This window comes from Hemitrygon akajei, chromosome 13 (assembly GCF_048418815.1).
Source record: "Hemitrygon akajei chromosome 13, sHemAka1.3, whole genome shotgun sequence".
Lineage (NCBI taxonomy): Eukaryota > Metazoa > Chordata > Chondrichthyes > Myliobatiformes > Dasyatidae > Hemitrygon > Hemitrygon akajei.
The window spans coordinates 64,498,225-64,521,565 of NC_133136.1; the positions used below are offsets into that span (position 1 = coordinate 64,498,225).

The following is a 23,341-nucleotide window of genomic DNA, read 5'->3' on the forward strand; positions in this document are numbered from 1 at the left end:
AATCCTTAAGTCGCGCCCTCTTGTCCTAGGATCCCCTACCATGGGAAATAACTTTGCCATATCCAATCTGTTCAGGTAATTATTCAGAATGTTTCTATGAGATCCCTCCCTCATTTTCCTGAACTCCAGGGAATACAGCCCAAGAGCTGCCAGACATTCCTCATACAGTAACCCTTTCATTCCTCTCAGCCCCAATCTCCTGCCTTCTCCACGTATCCATTCATATCCCAAATAATCAAGAATATATCTACCTCTGCCTTAAATATACCCAATGATTTGGCCTCCACAACCACCTGTGGCAATGAATTCCTGAGAGTCACCCCTCTCTGGCTAAAGAAATTCCTCCTCACCACCATTCTAAATGGACTTACCTCTATTCTGAGGCTGTTCCATCTGGTCTTAAGCTCCCCCCACCATAGGAAACATCCTCTCGAAATCCACTCTAATCAGCTTTTCAACATTTGACAGGTTTCAATCAGATCCCCTCTCATTCTTCTGAATTCCAATGAAATCAGCCCAGAGTCATCAAATGCTTCTCATATAAGCCTTTCAGTCCCAGAATCATTTTCACGAACCTCCTTTGAACCCTCTCCAATGTCAGCACATCCTTTCTTGGATAAGGGGCCCAAAACTGCTCACAATACTCCAAGTGAGCCCTCACCAGTGTCTTATAAATCCTTAACATTACATCCTTGCTTTTATATTCTAACCTTCTCTAAATGAATGCTAACATGTATTTGCCTTCCTCACCACTGACTCAGCCTTCAAATTAACCTTTAAGGAATCCTGCACAAGGACTCTCAAGTCCCTTTGCACCTCAGATTTTTGAATTTTCTCTCCATTTATAAAATAGCCTACACTTTTATTTCCTCTACCAGAGTGCATGACCATACACTTCCCGACACTGTATTCCATCTGCTACTTCTTTTCCAATTCTCCTCTCTGCAAGTCTCTTTCCAAGTTTCTCTTCAGCCTCTCTGCTTCCTCAATACTGCCTGCCCCTGCATGCATCTTACTATTGTCCGTAAACTTGGCCACAAAAGCATCTATTCCATCAACCACAAAATGTAAAAAGAAGTGGTTCGAATACATACCCCTGTAGAACACTAGTCGCCAACAGTCAACCAAAAAACGCTCCCTTTATTCCAACTCTTTTCCTCTTGCCAATGCTCTATCCACACTTGTATCTTTTCTGTAAATACCTTGGCCTCTTATCGTGTTAAGCAGTCTCATGTTTGGCACCTTGTCAAAGGCCTTCTGAAAATCCAAGTAAACAACATCCACCAATTCTCATATATCTGTCCTGCTTGTTATTTCTTCAAAGAATTCCAACAGATTTGTCAGGCAATATTTTCCTCTTAAGGAAGCCATGCTGCCTTTGGCCTATTTTATCATGAGCCTCCAAATGCCTCAAAACCACGTTCTTAACAATCGACTCCAACATCAATCCAGCCATTGCGGTCAGACCAACTAGCCTCTAATTTTCTTTTTTCTGCATCTCTCCCTTCCTGAAGAGTAGAGTAACATTTGTAATTGTCCAGTTCACCGGAACAAAGGCAGGATCTAGTGATTCTTGAAAGATCTACTAATGCCTCTATGATCTCTTCATCTACTTCTTTCAGAATGCTGGGGGTAGTCCATCTGGTCCAGGTGACTCATCTACTTTCCCTTTCAGCTTCCCAAGGACCTTGTCCCTAGTAATAGCAACTGCACTCACTTCTGCCCCCAAAACACTCTCGAACTTCCAGCTTACTGCTAGTACCTTCCACAGAGAAGACTGATGAGAAGTACAATTTCAGTTCATCCACCATTTCTTTGTCCCCCATTACTACCTCTCCAGCATCATTTTCCAGTGGTCCAATGTCTACTCTCATCTCTCTTTACTCTATATATCAGAAGAAACTGTATGTATCCTCTTTAACATTATTGACTAGCTTACCTTCATATTCCCTCGTTTCCTTCTTTATGACGTCTTTAGTTTGTTTTTTAAAAGCTTCCCAATCCTCTAACTTCCCACTAATTATATGCCCTCTCTTTGGCTTTTGTGTTGACTTTGACCTCGTCAGCCATGGTTGCATCATTCTGTCTTTAGAAAATGCCTTCTTCTTTCGGATGTATCTATTCTGTGCCTTCCAAATTGCTCCCAGAAATTCCAGCCATTGCTGCTCTGTTATCCCTGCTAGTGTTTTATTCCAATCAATTTTGGCCAGGTCCTCCCTCATGCTTCTGTAATACCCTTTACTCCACTGTAATACGGATACATCTGACTTTAGCTTCTCATTCTCAAATTGCAGGGTGAATTCTATTATATTACGATCACTGCCTTGTAAGGGTTCCTTTATCTTAAACTCTATAATCAATTCTGGTTCGTTGCACAACTCACAATCCAGAATAGCTGATCTTCTCATGGGCTCAACCACGAGCTACTCTAAAAAGCCATTTCATAGGCATTCTACAAACTCCCTCTCTTGGGATCCAGCCTGATTTTCCAAATCTACCTGCATATTGAAATCCCCCATGACTTTCATAACATTGCTCTTTTGATATGTGTTTTGTATCTCCCATTGTAATTCATAAACCACATATTTGCTACTGTTTGGAGATCTGTATACAACTCTCATCAGCAGCTTTCCACCTTTGCAGTTTCTTATCTCAATCAATGACGATTCTGCACCTTATGATCCTATGACACCTTTTTCTCATAATCTGATTTCTTTTTTTTTAACCAGAGCCACCCCAACCCCTCTGCCTACCTGCCTGTCCTTTCAATACAATGTGTATCCTTGGATGTTCAGCTATAATTTTCTTTCAGCCATGTGATACCCACAACATCATACACGTTGATCTGTGCTTCAAGTTCATCTACCTTATTTCGTATACTGTGTGCATTCAAATATAACACCTTCAGTCCCGCTTCATCATCCTTTTCAATGTTGTCCCCCTTTTACATTGCAGCTGATTCTGCTGACTGCAATTTTGTCCTATCATCAGTCTGTCTTTTCCAGAAGTCTCACTACACATTGCCTGCTTGTAAACTAACTGACTCATCCTCAGCTGTCACTCTGGTTCCCAACCCCCTGCCAAATTAATTTCAATCTAGTTTGCCATCTGCAAGATGCTTGTCTATTCTGTGACCATATGGTTATCTTTGAGATGTTCTGGTTTCCTCTCTTACCCAAAAGACCTACTAATATGTAATTAACTATTATTATTTGCCCTTAATGTAGGTGGCTGCCATACAAATTAGGAAGGAGTTAATGTGCATAACAAGGGAGAACAAGCTCCAGGGAAATGTGGTGGCATGGAACTGGTGGGAGTGCTCCGAGATGGACCTTATAGCCCCCCGATACAGTAAAAAATCTATCATCCTTGTCTGGTCTCATCTACATTTGTCTTCAGAACCACGAATGTCATAGACTTTAACTGCCTCCTTAATTTACAGGCAATTAGGGTTGGAAAATACTTGCTGACATTGTCAGAATACACACATATTATGAACTTTTTAAGAAAACCTTGAGAGAAAAGGATATAATCTTAAATTCATTCCTGTGTCACAAAGATACATCAGTGCCTGTCAAAGATGAGACAACTTCAGATTTCTGATGTAGGATTATAAAATTAGGATTTGCTTAGATAGGGTAGACATCCAGAATTTCTTCTCCCTCCCCCACCACCCCAGCCAGGTAGAGAAGTTAAATATTAGAGGGCAAACCTTAAGGCGAGAGGGGTAAATTTAAAGAGATTTGCAGAGCAATTTGTTTTTGTTTACACACAGAGAGAGGTAGGTGACTGGAATGTGTGCCAGGTTGATAGTAGAAGTAAATAGTGGTGTTCAAGAGACTTTAGAAAACACCTAAATATGGTGGGATATGGATCATGTACAAGCAGAGGGATTAGCTTACCGGTAATTTGGCATCATGCTGGGTGCAGGTATCGTGGGCCAAAGGGCCTATGCCTGTGCTGTAGTGTTCTGTGTTCTAACTCAGGCTTGTTGGATGCACGTCAACTCCAACAGGGTGTGCAGGCCATTACTTCCTACATCATGAATGACGGCAATGCTTAACCAGCAGGCAAGCTCAACATCTTCTATGCTTGCTTTGAAAGGGAGAATAAAACCACACTTATGAGGACCCTTGCAGCATCTGATGACCCTCTGATCATTGTCTCGGAGGCCGACATTATGCTGTCTTTCAAGAGGGTGAATCCTCGCAAGGCAGCAGGGCCTGATGGAATACCTGATAAGGCTCTGAAAACCTGTGCCAACCAACAGCCATGGGTATTCAAATACACCTTCAACTTCTTATTGCTATGATTAGAAGTTCCCATCTACTTCAAAAGGGCAATAATTAGAGCAGAATGTGTTGTCTTAACAACTATTGTCCAGTAGCACTCACATCTACAGTGATGAAATATTTTGAGATTGGTCATGGCTAGAATCAATACTTGTCTCAGGAAAGACCTGCACCCACTGCAACTTGCCTATCACAATAAGTCTACAGCAGAAGCTCTCCATGTGGCCTTGGATTCCTTGAACAATGCCAATACCTATGTCAGGATGCTGTTTATTGTATAGTTCAGCATTTAACACCATCATTCTTGCAGTTCTGATCAGAAAGCTACTGAACCTGGACCTCTGTAACTCCCTCTGCAACTGGATCCTCAGCTTCCTAACTGGAAGGCCACAATCTGTGCAGATTGGAAATAGCATCTCCACCTTGCTGACAAGCAACACTGGCGGATCACAGAGATGTGTGCTTAGCCCTTTGTTTTACTCTCTTTACATCCTTGACTGCGTGGCTAGGCATAGCTCAAAGCCATCTATAAATTTGCTGATGATACAACCATTGTTGGCAGAATTTCAGATAGTGACGAAAAGGTGTACAGAAGCGAGATATACCAGTTGGTTGAGTGGTGTCACAGCAACAAACCTGCACTCAACGTCAGCAAGTCTAAAGAACTGATTATGGACTTCAGAAAGGGGAAGATGAGGGACCATAAACCAATCCTCATAGAGCGATCAGAAATGGACAGAGCCAGCAATTTCAAGTTCCTGGGTGTCAATATCTCTAAGGACCTAAACTAGATGCAACATACTGATGCAGCTAAAAAGGCAAGACAGCGGCTATACTTTATTCGGAGTTTGGCATGGCTCGTCAACTACACCGCTTGAAAACTTCTACAAACGTACCATGGAAAGCATTCTGACTGGTTGCATCAGATCTGGTACGGGGGTTGGGGCTGGTGTGCTACTGAACAACATCGAGGTAAGTTGCAGAAACTTGTAAGATTAGTCAGCTTCATCACAGGTACTAACTAGCCTCCATACTATCCAAGACATCTTCAAGGAGTGATGCCTTAGGAAGGCACCATTCATCATAAAGGGTCCCTACTACCCACAACACGCCCTCTTCTCACTGTTATCATTGGGAAAGAGGTACAGAAGCCTGAAGGCATACACTCAGCAAATCAGGAATAGCTTCTTCCCCTCTACCATCCGATTGAACCCATGAACACTACTTTTTTATTTGATTTTTTTTGCACTACTTATTTTCTTTTTAATACACACACACACACACACACACACACACACACACACACACAGAGTAATTCAGTATTCTTTTCTATATTTATCATGTACTGCTTCTGTAAAGTTAACAGATTTCATGACATATGCCAGTGATATTAAACCTGATTCTGATATCTAGAATGAGATGGACTTTAAAGGGCTTGATGTGAAAGTAATGCAAGAAATGTAATCAATATCATTTTTAAAAAATAAGTAGAATTAAATTTGGATATGAGATTCAACTTCATCCTCAAAATGAATTACATATTCTAAATACTGAACAGAACTACAGCAGATCAATATCCAAGATCTTAGTACATTTTCTCAAAATGAAATACAACTACTATACAATTGTCTCAAAGAATATTTTGCTTCCACTGTTGGTTTCTAAAATTTAAATTACTTCATAACAATGGGCAGACCTTATCAAAGCAGAACATTACTTCTACAATGACAAGAGACGAGAAATTTAACTATGCAACATATCTCACACTTAACTGTTAATAAAGAGTTATACTCAATTCAGAGTCAAAGTTGAAAGAGCAAGGCCTCTTCATTGCAGGTCAAAATACAATTACCAAATGTACTGCAGAGGTGACATCTTAAACAAGAAACTGAGTTAATCAGAATTAGGTTTATTATCACTGACTTACCTCATGAAATTTGCTGTTTTGTAACAGTAGTAAAGTCTAATACATAAAATATACTATAAATCCTAAGAAATATATAAAAGATTAAATAAGTAGTACAAGAAAAGAGCAAAAAATAGTGAGGTAGCATTCATGGGTTCATTGTCTGTTCAGAAATCTGATGATGGAGAAGAAGCCGCTCCTGAAACATTGAATGCGTGTCTTCAGGCTCCTGGTTGATGGAGGACCTTAATGATGATGCCACCTTTTCGAGGAAAGCCTTTTGAAGGTGTCCTTAACAACAATGAGGCTAATGCTGAGTTTACAATCCTCTGCAGCTTTTGCCAATCCTATGCAATAACCCCTCCATATCAGATGCTGATGCAACCAGTTAGAACACTCTCCACTGTACATCTGTAGAAATCTGCTAGTCTTTAGTGACATACCAAATCTCCAAACTCCTAATGAAACATAGCCACTGGCATGCCAATTTTCTTCATAATTGCATCAATATGTTGGGCCCATCTTCAGATGTTGACACTCAAGAACTTGAAATTGCTTACACTACTGACCACTTGATGAGAACTGATGAGTGTTCCTTCGACTTCCCCTTCCTGAACTCCACAATCAATTCCTTGGTCTTACTGACATTGAGGGCAAGATTGTTGTTGCAACACTACTAAACCAGCTGATCTATCTCACTCCTGAATGCCATCTGAGATTTTGCCGACAACAGTTGTGTCATTGGCAAATTTATAGATGGCATTTGTGTTGTGCCTAACCACGCAATCATATGTGTAGAGAGTAGAATGTGGGCTAAGCACACATCCTTGAATGCACTGCTTTTGATTGTCAGCAAGGAAGAAATGTTATTTCCTATCCACACTAACTGTGGTCTCCTAATGTGGTCCTGTCTGGTTGTTCCAGTTCAGACAGGCATAAAATGTCTCTACCTAAAACATTAACTGTTACCCTCTCCTTTAATGCTGCCTGATCTATTTCCAGCTTTTTCAGTTTCATTTCAAATATCTACAGTATTTTTAGTTTTGAAAGATACAATAATACTATTCATAAAAGATAACATACTTGTAATGTACTGGTCAATATCCCCAAAACATATTAGGCACTTAATATTCATTTCATTTGTTGTTTGAGAAACTGAACAAAACTGTTATCATATTTCAAAACCTGGCTGAGCCACTGCAAAACAGCTCAAAATTAATTTTGTGAAATCTTTCATTTAAAGACCCTGGGCTACAGAATTGCGGTGACACACAAAGTAGTGATGCAAGCAAGGTATCAACCACTGAACTATAAAGGATTCAATACGTCATACTGTGCGTTAGTTCCCCAAAATGATTAGCTAGTTTATAATAAATAAGAACGCTGTTAAAACTTTGATAATCATTAAGATTCTACAATATGCATAAAGTATTGAAACCAACTTACAAGTAAAATCCGTCATAACTATCATAAACTTTACGCAAGTTTTGTTTAATCGTGTAATTGAAATGCATTACCGTGCATTTTAACTGAAGTTACCTATGAGGAAGTAAAAGTAATCGAAAGAATGCTACATTAGTAAAATAACCAAATATCATTAGTGTTAGTTAACCCAATTGTTACTCAAGCAGATGATTATACTGATACACTTTCCTTTGTTTCGAACGGTAAAGACAACTATCAGCAAAAGATACAAATAAAATCACACATCCTAATTTCACCTATGATCAGTGGCACTAAATGTATAGACTTCACACATTTTAATGGGGAGTGGTCACCATAGGTTAGTGCCTCTCACTATGGTACAAGAATCCTACACACCTACAACCCCTAGCTACAACCTGAGTGTTCAAGGCATCACCCGGCCGATCTTCCAAAATCTGGAATTTCACCGGCTTTACCGCGATTCATTTCGACCTGACCCTCCCCAGGATGCCATTAAACAGCAGATGTGACGTTTCAGATGCATTTAAAAGGACCTGTGCTGAGCCGCGCAACCGCACCCTGAGCTTTGCCGAAACGCCGCCGGCGCCTGTCCGTCACCCCGGTCCCGTGTCCATCACCATGAACCCACTCTCCCCACCCGCTTCCCGTCAGCAGCAGGCCAACGAAGCGAAGGCGAAACCGGATTAGGGCAGGGAGCTTCGTGCAAATCTCACCTCTTCGCTCTTCAAGACCTCCTTGAACTCTCTTTTAATTCGCTGCACTGCAATATTGGCCATTTCGCGACACGCTGCTCGGCCTTGGCTCAGCCTTCCTTACAACATCAGACTATCAGCACGGCCAAAATGGCGGCGCTTCCGCGCAGGCGCACTGCAGCTCTATGTCGGTCCGCAAGAAGCGCGGTTCAGAGACTGACTGCAAAATGTTGTAGCAGTGCTTTCCTGTTGTAATCTTCATTCAGTAGATTTAGGCCGCCAGTGATACTGTCCAGTGTATACCTGGACAGGGCCAGACCTCCACCCCTCACCCGCACCCGTGTCAAATGACATCTGGTATAAGCTACCTGTCATAATACTCATCCACTTACTCCCCGACTTGTTGATGTAGATCATATACAAGCTTATTGCAGCATAGTGAGGTTAAGATGTTACGTAGTGTAGGCCATATGCATCTGATGGCAGCCATTACTTTCGTTGATTCTTGTCTCGAATATTCATCGAAAAGAATTCAGTTTGTTAATCGCCAGAATCTGTTCACTTATCAATCTTCTTTGCTATTCTAAATTGATTGTCCTAGTAGGAAAACATATTTTGCTGCAAAATACGTCTTGCAGCATTTTGCTATTGACAGCAAAATGTTAAACTTTATTACATTCTAGCATTAATCATTTTACAACCATTTGAAGTACTATACTTCTGTGAATTCGAGATTTAACTTAACTTTACCCAAACTTCAGCATTTTCTGACAAGGCAATCTGAATGTGCAATCGCTTTCCATACCTCGATTTAGAAAGGGCACTAGATTAACTACCAGTTCAAAAGGAGACAGGAGTCACACCAGATGCTATTTTTAATCGTGGATTCTGGTTAGCTTGATTTTTAAAAAGACAGAATGCTGTAAAATCTTGTAAATAGGATTACACTACATCATTAAATGGATACTTACCACCAGAGCATGAAACCCCATGCTCTGGTGGGAAGGTCTTAAAGACCCAAATGAATATAACCAAAATGTCAGGATGTCCAAATCACTTCATAGCCTATGAATTCACCTTAATTCTCTGAATTATAAATTACCTGACTTACTTAAATCTGACTTTATGCAAATAATCCACAATTCCAAAGCATTTAACCTAGTAATAAAAATAACTATAAATATTTCACTGTATTCGTTAATGACAGCTCCAATGCCACTTTCAGGTTTGCTGATGACACCACTGTTGTAGGCCAAATCAAAGGTGGTGATGAATCAGAATATAGGAGGGAGATTGAAAACTTGGCTGAGTTGTCAACCTCTCACTCAGTTCTGCAAGACCAAGGAGCTGACTTCAGTTGAGGAAACCAGAGATCCATGAGCCAGTCTTCATTGGAGGATTAGAGGTGGAGAGGGTCAGCAACTTTAAATTCCTGTGTTATCATTTCTGAGGACCTGTCCTGGGCCCAACATGTAAGTGTATTAACTAAGAAAGCATAGCAGCACCTCTACTTCCTTAGGAGTTTGTGAAGATTTGGTCTGACATCTAAAACGTTGACAAACCTCTATAGATGTGTGATGCAGAGCAAATTGATTGGCTGTATCACAGCCTGATATGGAATCACTAATGCCATTGAACAGAAAATCCTACAAAAAGGTAGTGGATACAGCCTAGTTGATCACAGGTAAAGCCCTCCCTCTAATGAACACAAAAACACATAGTGTTGTTGCAGGAAAACAGCATTCATCAAGAGGGAACTCACCACTAAGGTCATGCTCTCTTCTCACTGCTGCCATCAGGACCCTCACCACCAGGTTCAGGAACAGTTATTAGCTCTAACCATCAGGCTCTTGAACCAAAGGGGATAACTTCACTAAAGTTCACTTGCCCTTCACTGAAATGCCTCCACAAGCTATGGGCTCACTTTCAAGGGCTCTTCATCTCATATTCTCAATATTGCTTATTTATTATTATTCTTTCTTTTTGTATTTGCACAGCTTGTAGTCTTATGCACACTGGTTGAAAGCCCAGCTGGTGCCCATTGATTCTATTATGGTTATACCTGTAATTCTATTATGGATTTATTGAGTATGCTCACAAGAAAATGAATCTCTGGGCTGAATATGGTGACATATATGTACTTAGATAATAAATTTACTTTGAACTTTGACTGGTGACAATATATATTTCATTAATTATAGTAGTGTTCATATGACTATTCAATGAAGTGAAAGAATTGTAGCAGGGATGTATGCAGACCAATATATAGATAGCTATAGAAAATGGACATTTTTAACTTACCAAGAAACAAACTTATGGACAATTCTCAGGAACAGAACCCTTATGTAACATGTGAACTATCTACAGTCAATATGGTAATGTAGAAAATAGCCAATTTATTTAAATGAAACTCCTATTAAGAACAAGTGTGATAACAGCTAGATAACATGATTTTGTGCATACAGAATTATAAACAATGGCAGGATACTCCTCTATTCATCTTCATAATAGTTCCATGAAACCTTTTATAGTTACTTAAATAAATAGAAAGGGCCTGGATATCATAGAAGACTTAATTAAGTGATAATGGGCTCAAATCCAATAATGCACCCCAAAATGGACCATGAATACTGTCAAGTTATAGTAAAAGCTCAAATGGTTCATTAATACTTCTCAGGGGAGTGGCATTGGCATCATTACATGATGTGTAACTATTTTTTAATGTTCCATAACAATGCAGCAGCTTTAAAAACAGATTTTTTTCCCAAATAAAATGTTGAACATTGCATTTGAATAATAAGTAGAAATGATTACTAAGATTCAGTGAATGGATACTATTTTAGTAATTCATGATTTAAGCTTACAAATTCAAATAATGTATCTTTTGAGATATAGACCAGTGAATGTGAAATAAATTATTTTGTACATACTCAACATTCACTTCCTTTACAAAACACTCAAAAGACCACCACACAACCTAACATCAGTTTTTTTAAAATTATGGACCATTCACTTTACAATTATGTTTGTATTTTTAGTAACACTTCATATTCAATGTCATGCAGTTTAGTCAGCACACTTGATACATTTTTACAGATGTCCTTGAATTTAATCTCCTTCCCTAGAACATCCTGCATCCTCACACAATTTAGGAACAATTTTGGTCATTGTCTATGTTTGTGTAAATGATTTTGAAATGGCACTTATCACCCACTTTCTGTGGAGCAAAATACATTTATATAGTGTGCTGATATATGCTCTGATGAAGGGCCTTAGTCCAAAATGTCAACTGTTTATTCATTTTTATAGTTGCTGCCTGACCTGCTGAGTTCCTCCTGCATTTTATGTGTGTTGCTTTGGATTTCCAGTTTATATAGTGCGGCAATATTTTTAGCATGTCCATGGAAGCAAAGTCATGACGGGCTTCATCCCATTTATCACTATATCAATAAGGTTTTGAATATAGGGTTGGACATCGATTTCAAAATATTTAAAGTAGAAAACATTATTTATTTCATTTGGGTTTCTTCAGAATTTAGTTGTCACTAAGTTTTGATTGAAAACAATAATTAACCCTAAATAGAGCTTAAATTTGTCCACATGTAACAGTTAGATTTTATGAACTTAAAGGTCAGTTTAATGCAAATGCATTGGCAGCAAAGTATTAAATTTTACTTGGCTCAACACAGCAATTCCTGATGTTAAAATAATTAATAAAATTAACCCCTAACAGTGTCACATGAGGTCTGCTAGTTATAAAATATTTTTTATAAGGATTTCTATTTTTACCTTTCACTTTTTAGCCATGTTCAAAGATAACCAATCGGATCACAGACTTAAAACACCATGGAGCAGATGTTCAATAGGGATTTCCTCAATCCATATGAGCTTCCATTCAAAAGATAAACCAGAATATAAAAAAGCTAGTACGTGGAAAGAAATAAACTTGGCTGGTATTCTTCTAAGTTTACATAGATGAGGTGTACTTATTTGTTTAAAATGAGTGATGGATTTGTGCAGAATAGAGATATGTAGAAAAGCTATTACTTCTTGTATTAAAATGCAGAGAGAGAAAAAAACACCATATTAAAATTAGAATGAGGGCATCTAGGATTGAGACAGGAATCACTTTTCCCCACAGTATTACGTAAACCTTGTGCATTCTCAATCCATTTAAATCTTAAAGAAAAAAATCAATAGATTTCTGTTTAGCAAGTGTGTTATAACCAGGTGAGCTGATCATGCTGAACGTAGAACACCACAAGGGAACAAAAAATGTATTCTTGCTCCTATGTCAGTTTGTCATTTAGTTCATTAAATGCACCTATAAAATAAATGCATAACATTATTAAGATATAAAACAATGTTTAAAAATTAAAATACCCATTTGCAAAGTTATCAAATTTACATTAAAATTAATTTCCCACAAAATTCCAACCATCTCTTTAGTGCTTAGACTGTATTCCCAGAGCTATCATATTTGCCCACATATTTCTAAATAATTTTTAAAATATTAAGTGCAGTAGTAACTGCTCTTAGAATGCTCCAATATAATTTTTCAATACATATAATATGTGTTGTGGAATAATATTTCAAAATTTGTAAAGGATACCACTCAAAATCATGCGGAAAACTAACCTTTATATCAGATTGCAAAAGGACATAGATACGTTAGTAGAGTGGGTAGGGAATCAGCAGATAAAATTGCTGATAAAGTGCAAGTTGAGTAGGTAGTAAGAAAGACAAGTGCAATGTTAGCATTCATTTTGAGAGGACTAGAATATAAAAGCAAGGATGTAATGCTGAAGCTTTATAAGGCATTGATCAGATTACATTTGGAGTATTGTGAGCAGTTTTTGGCCGCTTATTTAAGAAAGGATGTGTTGGCATTGGAGAGGGCCCAGAGGAAGTTTACAAGAATGATCCTAGGAATGAAAGGGTTAATGTATGAGAAGTGTTTGGCAGCTCTGAGTCTGTACTCATTGGAGTTTAGAAGAACGGTGGGGGGGGGGGGGGGCAGAATCTCATTGAAACCTCCTGAATATTGAAAGGACTATATAGAATGGATATGGAGAGGATATTTCCTATAGTGGGAGAGTCTCAGAACAGAGGACACAGCCTCAGAATAGATAAACATCCCCTTAGAGCAGAGATGAGGAGGAATTTCTACTGGTGAATCTGTGTAATTAATTGCCACAGATGGCTGTGAAGGCCAAGTCTATTTAAAGTGGAGTTTGATAGGTTCCTATTTAGGAAGGATGTCAAAGGTTTCAGGGAGAAGGGAGGAGAATAGGGTTGAGAAGAAAAATAAACTATACATGACCAAGTACTGGAACAGACTCATCCAGCAAATGGCCTAATTGTATTCTTGTGTCTCATGGAAATGTAATATATAGAAGCATTAGTAATCTTAGCAGAAAGAATAAAGAGACACTACATAGGTTGAATAGCAACTCTAATAGCAACTTTATATATACATATATATATATATATATATATATATATATATATATATATATAAAGAGAACAGGTGTATATGTGCATAAATCTTTGACAATTCCGGAACAGAACCAGTTTAGAAAACAAAGCAAAAGATATAGAACCTTGGTATATATTAAAAATGTATAGGTCACAATTCTGGTCACTACACTTTGAGTGAATTTGAAGGTCTTTGTGGTGGTGCAGAGAAGATTTACTAGTATGGTTGTAGTGAAGACAGTTCTCAGATAAATCGTCAAAATAGAAGCTGGGAGTTGAGGTGTTAGGTAGAATTTTCTCAGAAGGATTTGTAGAATCTTGAAGGATTTAGATAGACTAAGCAATGAGAAGCAGTTCTTGCATTGGATGGTTCAGGGATGCACCCCTAAATTTAATATGATAGGCAAAAGATTCAGGGGAAATCTGAGAAATACTTTATATTATGTAATGAAACATAGAATTAAATAGAAGGGCTCATGTCTCTGCTCAACATGCATGGAGATATTCAGTAGGTTATAGATTTTCAGGTGCTCACAGATACTTTTTAAATGTGATGAGGGTTTTTCAAGTTGTATTGTCTAGACTCCCAGTACTTCACGAGATAAAATAATCTTCAACCCTTTTATCATTACACCAATTAACTTCAATCTATGTCCTCTAGTTTTCAAACTCTCTAAGTGAAGTTCATTTTGTTCACTCTGACTACACTCTTCATAACTTTGTACACTTCATCTACATTTTTCCCTGAATTTCCCTTGTTCCAAAGAAATAACCCCCAACCTAGTCAAATTCTCCCATCATAAGTTTCCAGTTCTGTCAATATTCTTATACATCTTTTTGGCACTTCTGCAGCGCTATCACATTCTTCCTGTAAAGAGGCGACCAGTTATTCACAGTACTCTAACATCTAATAAAGGGCATCCCATATGCTTTCTTAACCCCTTACATATGGGAACTCTGAGGTGCAAGATATAGTTGTTCCTCTACGTCTTACCTCCCAACCATTTTTTTAAATATATATTCTCTCATTTTCAGTACAGGAGACCATTTGGCCTATCATATCTACGCCATTTCTTTGCCAGAACAACTCACTTAGTTCACGTTACACTCAATTTCTCCATAGCCTATCAAATGTTTATTCATGCATTTATCTAATTCACTTGTCACAATGGAAACTGCCTCCACCATACCTGCAGGCAGTGCATTCCTCCTCACCTGCCCATCACCTCCCCCAGTACCACTCCTCCTTCCCTTTCTCACAAGATCCACTTTCCTCTCCGATCAGATTCCTTCTTCTCTAGCCCTTTGCCTTTTCCATGTATCACTTCTCAGCTTCTCACTTCATCCCCCTCACCCACCCAACTAGTATCACCTTTCATCTTCGAACTTGCCCTCTTTCCCCTCCCCCTACTTATTCTGGCATCTTCCCCCTTCATTTCCTGTCCTGATAAAGGGCCTCAGCCCTAAACTACAACTGTTTATTCATTTCTATAGATGTTGCCTGACCTGTTGAGTTCCTCCAGCATTTTTTTGTGTGTTGCTCTGGATTTCCAGCACCAGCAGGATCTCTTGTACTTATCAATAATGAAATTCAACATTGCCTTCAATGCACCAACACAGCATTTTGTTGACTGGGGAAAAGGGTGTCTGAGGTCAAAATCTCAGATCTTAGAACTGATCTCATGGTCTATTGGTCAGCAGTAATTCTTGTTGTCCTATAAGTTTCTGGGAGCTATGCTACCTTTTGTAAGTTTACGTTGTCTTTGTAAATTCACTGGAAGGATAAGGAAACTAAAATCAATGCCTTTTCCCAAGCCAATACCTTCAGTACAGAGACCCTGTTTTTGGCTCATCAGGCTTCAGCAAGGTAAGTATCCGGTAAGTTTCTTCTTATTCACTCTTCCTCCATAATTACATAGTACAGTGAGGATGGTTCCAGGGGCTGTGTGTTCTCTGAGTGAGATGTGGGAATTTTGGGAGACCTCCAGCCTCCCTAGATAATCACATCTGCACCATTTGTGCTGAGCTGCAACTCCTCTGAGAATGTGTTAAGGAACTGGTGCTGCAGCTTGATGACCTTCAGCTCATAAAGGAAACTGAGGTGATAGACAGGAGCTACAAGGAGGACATTACCCCTAAGTTTCAGGAGTCAGGTACGTGGGTGACTGTCAGGAGAAGGAAATGGAATAGGCAGCCAGTGCAGAGTACCCCTGTGGCTGTTGGTCTTAATAACAGATATACCATTTTGGATACCATTGGAGAGATGACCTACCGGAGGGAAACTACAGCGGTCAGCACTGAATCTGCCACTGTAGCTCAAAAGGAAAGGGAGTAGAAGAGGACTGCATAAGAGGATTCCATAGTTAGAGGAGTAGACCCAGATGTTGCCTCCCAGATGCCAAGGTCAGGGGCATCTCAGATCAGGTCCACAGCATTCTAAAGGAGGAGGGTGAGAACCCAAAATTCTTGGTACATATTGGCACTAATAAGTAGGAAAAGAGAGGAGATCCTAAAGAGAGAATTTAGGGAGCTACATAGAAAGCTGAAAAGCAGGACCTCCAGGGTAGTAATCTCTGGTTTGCTGCCTGGGCAACACGCCAGTGAGGGTAATAGGATGACTTGGCAGATGAATGCATGGCTGAGGAACTGGTACAGGTTTCAGATTTCTGGATCATTGGGATCTCTTCTGGGGAAGGTATGACCTGTACACAAGGGACATATACACCAATACTGTATCTTTGTAGGCAGATTTGCCAGTACTGTTAAGGAGGGTTTAAACTAATTTTGGAAGGGGATGGGACACTGAGTGATAGGGCTGAAGATGGGGCAGTTGGTATACAAACAGAGGTATTGTGTAGTGAGACTGTCAGTAAGGACAGACGGATGATAGGGCAGAATTGCTGCCAGTGGAATGAGTTGCAGTGTAACAGAGACAAAATCAAAAAGACTGATGAATACAGGACTGAAGGTGTAATATTTGAATGCACACAACATACAAAATACGGCAGATGATTTTGTTGGCATCACTGAAAGATTATAGTTGGGAGCTTAACATCACAAGGAGATACATATTGTATCGATAGTACAAGCAGGTAGACAGAGGAGGTGGTGTGGCACTGTTGGTAAAAATATGAAATCAACTCCTTAGAAAGAGGTGATATAGGATCGGAAAATGTAGAATCATTGTGAGTAGAGTTAAGGAACTCCTGATGGGAGTTATATATAAAGGCCTCCAAAAAATAGCCAGGATGTGGGGTAAAGGTTACAACGGGAGACAGAAAATGCAAGTCAGAAGGACAATGTTACAATAGTCATGGGGATTTCAATATGCAGGTAGATTGGGAAAATCAGGTTAATGCTGATTTTGGATCCCAAGAGAAAGAATTAGTAGAATACCTACAAGATAGCTTTTTTAAAGCATTACAGCCCAATAAGGGATCAGCTATTCTGGATTGGGTGTTGGGTAATGAACCAGATTTGATTAGGGATGTTAACTTAAAGGAACCCCTAGGAATCAGTGATCATATGATAGACTTCACCTTGCAATTTGAGAGGGAGAAGCTAAAGCCAGAAATATCAGTATTACAGTGAGTAAAGGGAATTACAGAGGTATGAGAGAGGAGCTGGCTAAAGTTGATTGGAAAGGGACACAAGCAGGGATGACGGCAGAGCAGCAATGGCTAGAGTTTCTGGGAGCAATTCGGAAGGTACAGGATAGATACATCCCAAAGATGAAGTATTCTAAAGGCATGTTGACACAACCGTGGCTGAGAAGGGAAGTCAAAGTCAACATAAAAGCAAGAGTGGCCGCATAATAGAGCAAAAATTAGTGGGAAGTTTTTAAAAACCAACACAAGTCAGCTAAAAAAGCCATAACCAGCAAAAAAGTTAAATATGAAGCTAGCCAATAATATCAAAGAAGATACCGAAAGTGTTTTTCAGAGATATATAAAGAGTAAAAGACAGGTGAGAGTCACTATTGAACTGCTGGAAAATGATGCTGAAGAGGTTGTAATAGGAGACAAGGAAATTGCAGATGAGCTGAATTAAGTATTTTGCATCAGTCTTCACTGTGGAAAGCACTATCTGTATGCCAGAAGTTCTCGAGTGTCAGAGGTCAGAAATGAGTGGAGTTGCTATTACTGTGCTTGGGAAGCCAAAAGGTCTGAAGGTAGATAAGTCACCTGGACCAAATGGACTACACACTGGGTTCTGAAAGAAGTAGATGAAGAGATTGCGGAGGGATTATTAATTACCTTTCAAGAATCACTTGATTCTGCCTTGGTTCAGGAAAATTAGCAAGTAGAAAATATTATTCCACTCTTCAAGAAGGAAGGGAAGCAGAAGTTAGCCTGAATTCAGTGGTTGGGAAGATGTTGGAGTCGATTCCTTAGGATAAGGCTTTGGGGTACGAGAAGGCACGTGATAAAATGGGTCAAAGTCAGCAAAGTTTTCTTAAGGAAAAATCTTGCCTGACAAATCTGTAGGAATTTTTTTGAGAAAAAAACAAGCAGGATAGACAAAGAAGAATCGATGGATGTTGTGTACTTGGATTTTCAAAAGACCTTTGACAAGGTGCCAAACATGAGGCTGATTAGCAAGAGGCCATAGTATTACATGAAAGATACTGGCATGGATAGAGCACTGGATGATCTTGAGGCAAAGAGTGGGAATAAAGGGAGCCTTTTCTGATTGGCTGCCAGTGACTGGAGGTGTTCCATAGGGGTTGGTGTTGGAACTGCTTCATTTTATATTGTATGTCAATAATGGAATTGATTGTTTTGTGGCCAAGTTTGTGGACGATGCAAAAATAGGTGGATGGGGCAGGCAGTGTTGAGGAAGCAGCGAAGCTGCAGAAGGACTTAGACAGATTAGGAGAATGGGCAAAAATATGGCAGATGGAATACAATGTTGGGAAGTGTTTGGTCATGCACTTTGGCAGAAAGAATAAAAGCACACACTACTTTCTAAACCAGGAGAAAATTCAAAACTCCGAGGTGCACTGGGACTTGGGAATCCTCATGCAGGATTCTCTGAAGGTTAACTTGCAGGTTGAGCTGGTGGTGAGGAAGGCAAATGCAATGTCAGCATTCATTTTGAGAGGACTAAAATACAAAAACATTGATGTAATGCTGAGACTTTATAAGGCACTTTTGAGGCCTCACTTGGACTATTATGAGCAGTTTTGGGCCCTTCATTAAGAATATGATGACATTGGAAAGAGTTCAAAGGAGGTTCACAAAAATGATTCCGGGATTGAAAGGCTTATCATATATGAGTTGCATTTGATGGCTCTGCGCCTGTACATCGTGGCATTTAGAAGAATGAGGTGAGATCTTATTGAAACTTAACAAATGTTGAAAGACCTAGGTAGAATGGATATGGAGAAGATTTTTCCTATAGTAGGGGAGTCTTGGACCAGAGAGCACAACCTCAGAACAAAGGAACATTCTTTTAGAATGAAGATGAAGACGGATTTCTTTAGCCAAAAGGTGGTGAATCTGTGGAATTTGTTGCCACAGGCATCTTTACAGGCAGGTCATTGAGTGCGTTTAAAGTGGATGTTGATAGATTCTTGATAAGCCAGGTCGTGAAAAGTTACAGGGAGAAGACGGAATAGGACTGAGAGGAAAATCGAATAGCCATGATCAAATGGAGGAGCAGAATCTATTCTGAACAGCCTAATTCTGCTCCAATATCTAATGGTCTACTCTGTAGAGTCGAGCACAACCAGACAGAAGAAAAGATTCAATTATGTATTTAAAGATTCCTTGAAAACATAACTTTTCCACTGAATTCTGGGAACTCCTGACATATGATAAATCAAATAGGAAAAGGAACATTCAAGATGGAGTCTGTACGCTGATGCATGGATTTAAGATTCTCAATGCATCTAGTTCATGCATCAGCACACAGAATGCTGGAATTAACAATAGAACACCACCATCCGACAAATTACACATCTACTTACCCCAGCTGTCAAGTCCTACATTATATATGGAAGAGCTTGCAGTCCACATTGATGTTATTACTAATTTCATAAGTCACAAAACTGGACATAGGTGACAAATGACCCCAAGGAACAGATGATATGATAAAAGAAATATTATAGCCAAAACCTAAAGAAATACTGTATCAAAGCCTAATGGGTATATTCTGGGGAAGGCGTGCAATGAAATTGCTGTGCCTATAGTCTGATGAAGTCTCAGACCAAAATGTTGACTGTTTATTTCTCTACATAAGACCACCAAATATAGGAGCAAAATTAGGCCATTTGGCCCATTGAGGCTACTCCACCATTCATCATGGCAGATCCAATTTTCCTCTCAGCCCCATCTCCTGCTTTCTTCCCGTATCCCTCATGCCCTAACCAACCAAGAATTTATTAACTTCTGCCCTGAGGATACATAAAGACTTGGCCACCACAGCTGCACCACTCTCTGGCTAAATAAATCCCTGTATTCTGAGGCTGTGTCCTCTGGTCTAAGATTCTTCCACCATAGGAAACATCCTCTCCACATCCACTCTATCAAGACCTTTCACCATTCAATGGGTTTCAATGAGGTCACCTCTCATTCTTCTGAATTCTAGTGAATACAAGCCCAGAGCCATCAAACACTCTTTATGACAAGCCATTCAACCTTGGAATCATTTTCTTGCATCTCCTGCAAACCCTCTCCAGTTTAACACATCCTTTCTAAGACACAGGGCCCAAAACTGCTCACAATAATCCAAATGAGATTTCATCAGTGCATTATAAAGTCAGAATCTGAATCAGGTTTATTATCACCGGCATGTTTCGTGAAATTTGTTAACTCAGCAGCAGTAGTACAATGCAAAACATGATAATATAAAAAGAAAAAAGTAATAGATCTATTATATATATGTATATTAAATAGAATAAAACAGCACAGAACAGAAGTATATATTTTTTTAAAAGTGAGGTAGTGTTCTTGGGTTCCATGTCCATTTGGGAATCATGGGGCAGAGGAGAAGATGCTGTTCCTGAATATTTGAGTGTGTGCCTTCAGATTTCTGCACCTTCTTCCTGATGGTAACAATGAGAACTGGGTATATTTTGTGTGATGAGGGTCCTTAATAATGGACGCTGCCTTTCTGAGGCACCTCTCCTTGAAGCTGTCTTGGACACTACAGAGGCTAGTACCCAAGATGGAGCTGACTAACTTTACAACACTCTGCAGTTTCTTTCGGTCCTGTGCAGTAGCTTCCCCACCCCCATACCAGACAGTGATGCAGCCTGTCAGAATAGTCTTCACAGCACATCTATACAAGTTTTTGAGTGTTTTAGGTGACAAGCCAAATCACTTCAAACGCCTAATGAAAGATAGCCACTGTCTTGCCTTCTTTAGCGCTGCATTGATCTGTGGAGACCAGGTTAGATCCTCAAAGGCTTGACACCTAGGAACTTGTCATTGCTCACTTGAAGAGTCTCAACATTACATCCTTGCTTTTATACTCTAGTCCTTTTCAAATGAATGCTAACATTGCACTTGCCTTCCCCACCAAAGATTCAACTTGCAAGTTAACCTTTAGGGAATACTGCACAAGGATTCTCAAGTCCCTTTACACCTCAGTTTTTTTGTGTTTTCTCTCTATTTAGAAAATTGTCAACCCTTTGATTTATTCTATTAAGAGTGCATGATCATACACTTCTTGACACTGTGTTCCATCTGCCATTTATTTGCCCATACTCCTAATCCAAGTCCTTCTGTAACATCTCTGCTTCCTCAAAACTGTCTGCTCTGCCACCCATCTTCATATCGATTGCAAACTTTGCAACAAAGCCAAATCATTGACACAGAATGTAAAATGAATCAGTCCCAACACAGACCCTTGTGGACCACCACTATTCCCTGGAGGCCAATCAGAAAAGGTTCTCTTTATTCCCACTCTTTGTCTCCTGCTAATCAGCCACTGCTTTATCCTTGCTAGAAACTATCCTGTAATACCATGAGCTTGTAGCTTGTTAAACAGCTTCATATATGGCACCTTTTCCAACAGATTTGTCAGGTAAGATTTTCCCTTGAGGAAATCATGCTAACCACGGCCTATTTTAATCATGTGCCTCCAAGTACCCTGAGACCTCATCCTTAATAATCGACTCCAACATCTTCCTATTCACTGAGGTCAGACTAACTGGTTTATAGTTTCCTTTCTTCTGCCTCTCTCCCTTCTTGAAGAGTGGAGTGACATTTGCCATTTTCCAGTCTTCTGAACCATTCCAGAATCTAGGGATTCTTGAAAGATTATTATTAATAGATAGATAGATAGATAGATACTTTATTCATCCCCATGGGGAAATTCAACTTTTTTCCAATGTCCCATACACTTGTTGTAGCAAAACTAATTACATACAATACTTAACTCAGTAAAAAATATGATATGCATCTAAATCACTATCTCAAAAAGCATTAATAATAGCTTTTTGCCTCCACAGTTTCCTCAGCCACCTTTTTCAAAACCCTGGGGTGTACACCATCTGGTCCAAGTGACTTATCTACCTTCAGACCTTTCAGTTTCCCAAGAATCTTCTCTCTAGAAATGGGAATTTTACACACTTCATGACCCCTCACACCTGGAACTTCCACCATACTGCTAGTGTCTTCCACAGTGAAGACCTATCAAAATGTAAATACTGCCTGACCTGCTGAACTCTTCCAGCATTTATATGCTGATAACTACCACAGAATGTTACAGCAGTTTATCGAGGACATCAGATTTTAACTTTAAGTAGTACCAGTATCTGAATTAAATAGATAATGCCAGAAACACGCAGCATCTGTGGAAAGAGAAACAGGATTATTATTTCAAATTGAAGAGTTTGACCTCCCGACTCTTTCAGCACTTTCATTTTTTAAACTTCAGAAGTCATTAAAAGATAAGCGACTGCGCCAACGCAATTTGGGAAGGATGTTCACTCATATCAGTTTATAAATGCATTCAGTATTGCAATTTGGTCAGCAATTGATTCGAATTTACCAAGTGTGCAAGATAATGTTAACGAAGGAATCCTCCTGACATTTTTCCCTCCCTCGAACCATCACATGCAATTTACTCGTTGGCTTTTTTTTGATGTGGTGTGATCTACCTGCATTTCGCACTTACAGGGCACAGCGCGTTTGCGCAGCAAGTCTCGCTGCGCCTCCACATGCTAGTCTTTCCAGTCAGTACACATTCCAATTCTGACTGTATGTAATAGCTCACTAGTGCGTATTTAAATTATTTCATCCAACGTTGAATCGTACTGGCGGGGTAATCCGGCCAGCAACTCGCGCCGCCTAGCGCTAGCGGCCGCCTCTCCCACGAACTTCCGGCCACCTTGACCCACAACCTTTCTCTCGTCCACACGTCACCGCTCCCCGCGAGCCTCCAGCTGACGCGCGGGCCAACCCAGTGCAGACACGACCTCGGAATTCAGGCGCCGACACGACCCACCCAAGATGGCGCCCCCTAACGGGCTGCATCGGCATCTTACTTCGCACGGGGATGCTACCTGCGCATTCGAT

The 23,341-nt window shown here is 39.7% G+C and overlaps 1 protein-coding gene across 2 annotated transcripts in view; it reads right to left on the reverse strand.

The window, feature by feature from the left end:
- ube2kb (ubiquitin-conjugating enzyme E2Kb (UBC1 homolog, yeast)) overlaps nucleotides 1-8,525 on the reverse strand; it is a 99,110-nt gene extending 90,585 nt beyond the window's left edge. Inside the window, exon 1 of one of the 2 annotated variants that reach the window (XM_073064812.1) lies at nucleotides 8,358-8,525. In XM_073064812.1, coding sequence (XP_072920913.1) covers nucleotides 8,358-8,420 — 63 coding nt within the window. In that variant the 5' untranslated portion in view covers nucleotides 8,421-8,525. The remainder of the gene's footprint in view (nucleotides 1-8,357) is intronic. The other variant, XM_073064813.1, reaches the window with a different exon arrangement.
- Nucleotides 8,526-23,341: the final 14,816 nt, after the last annotated feature.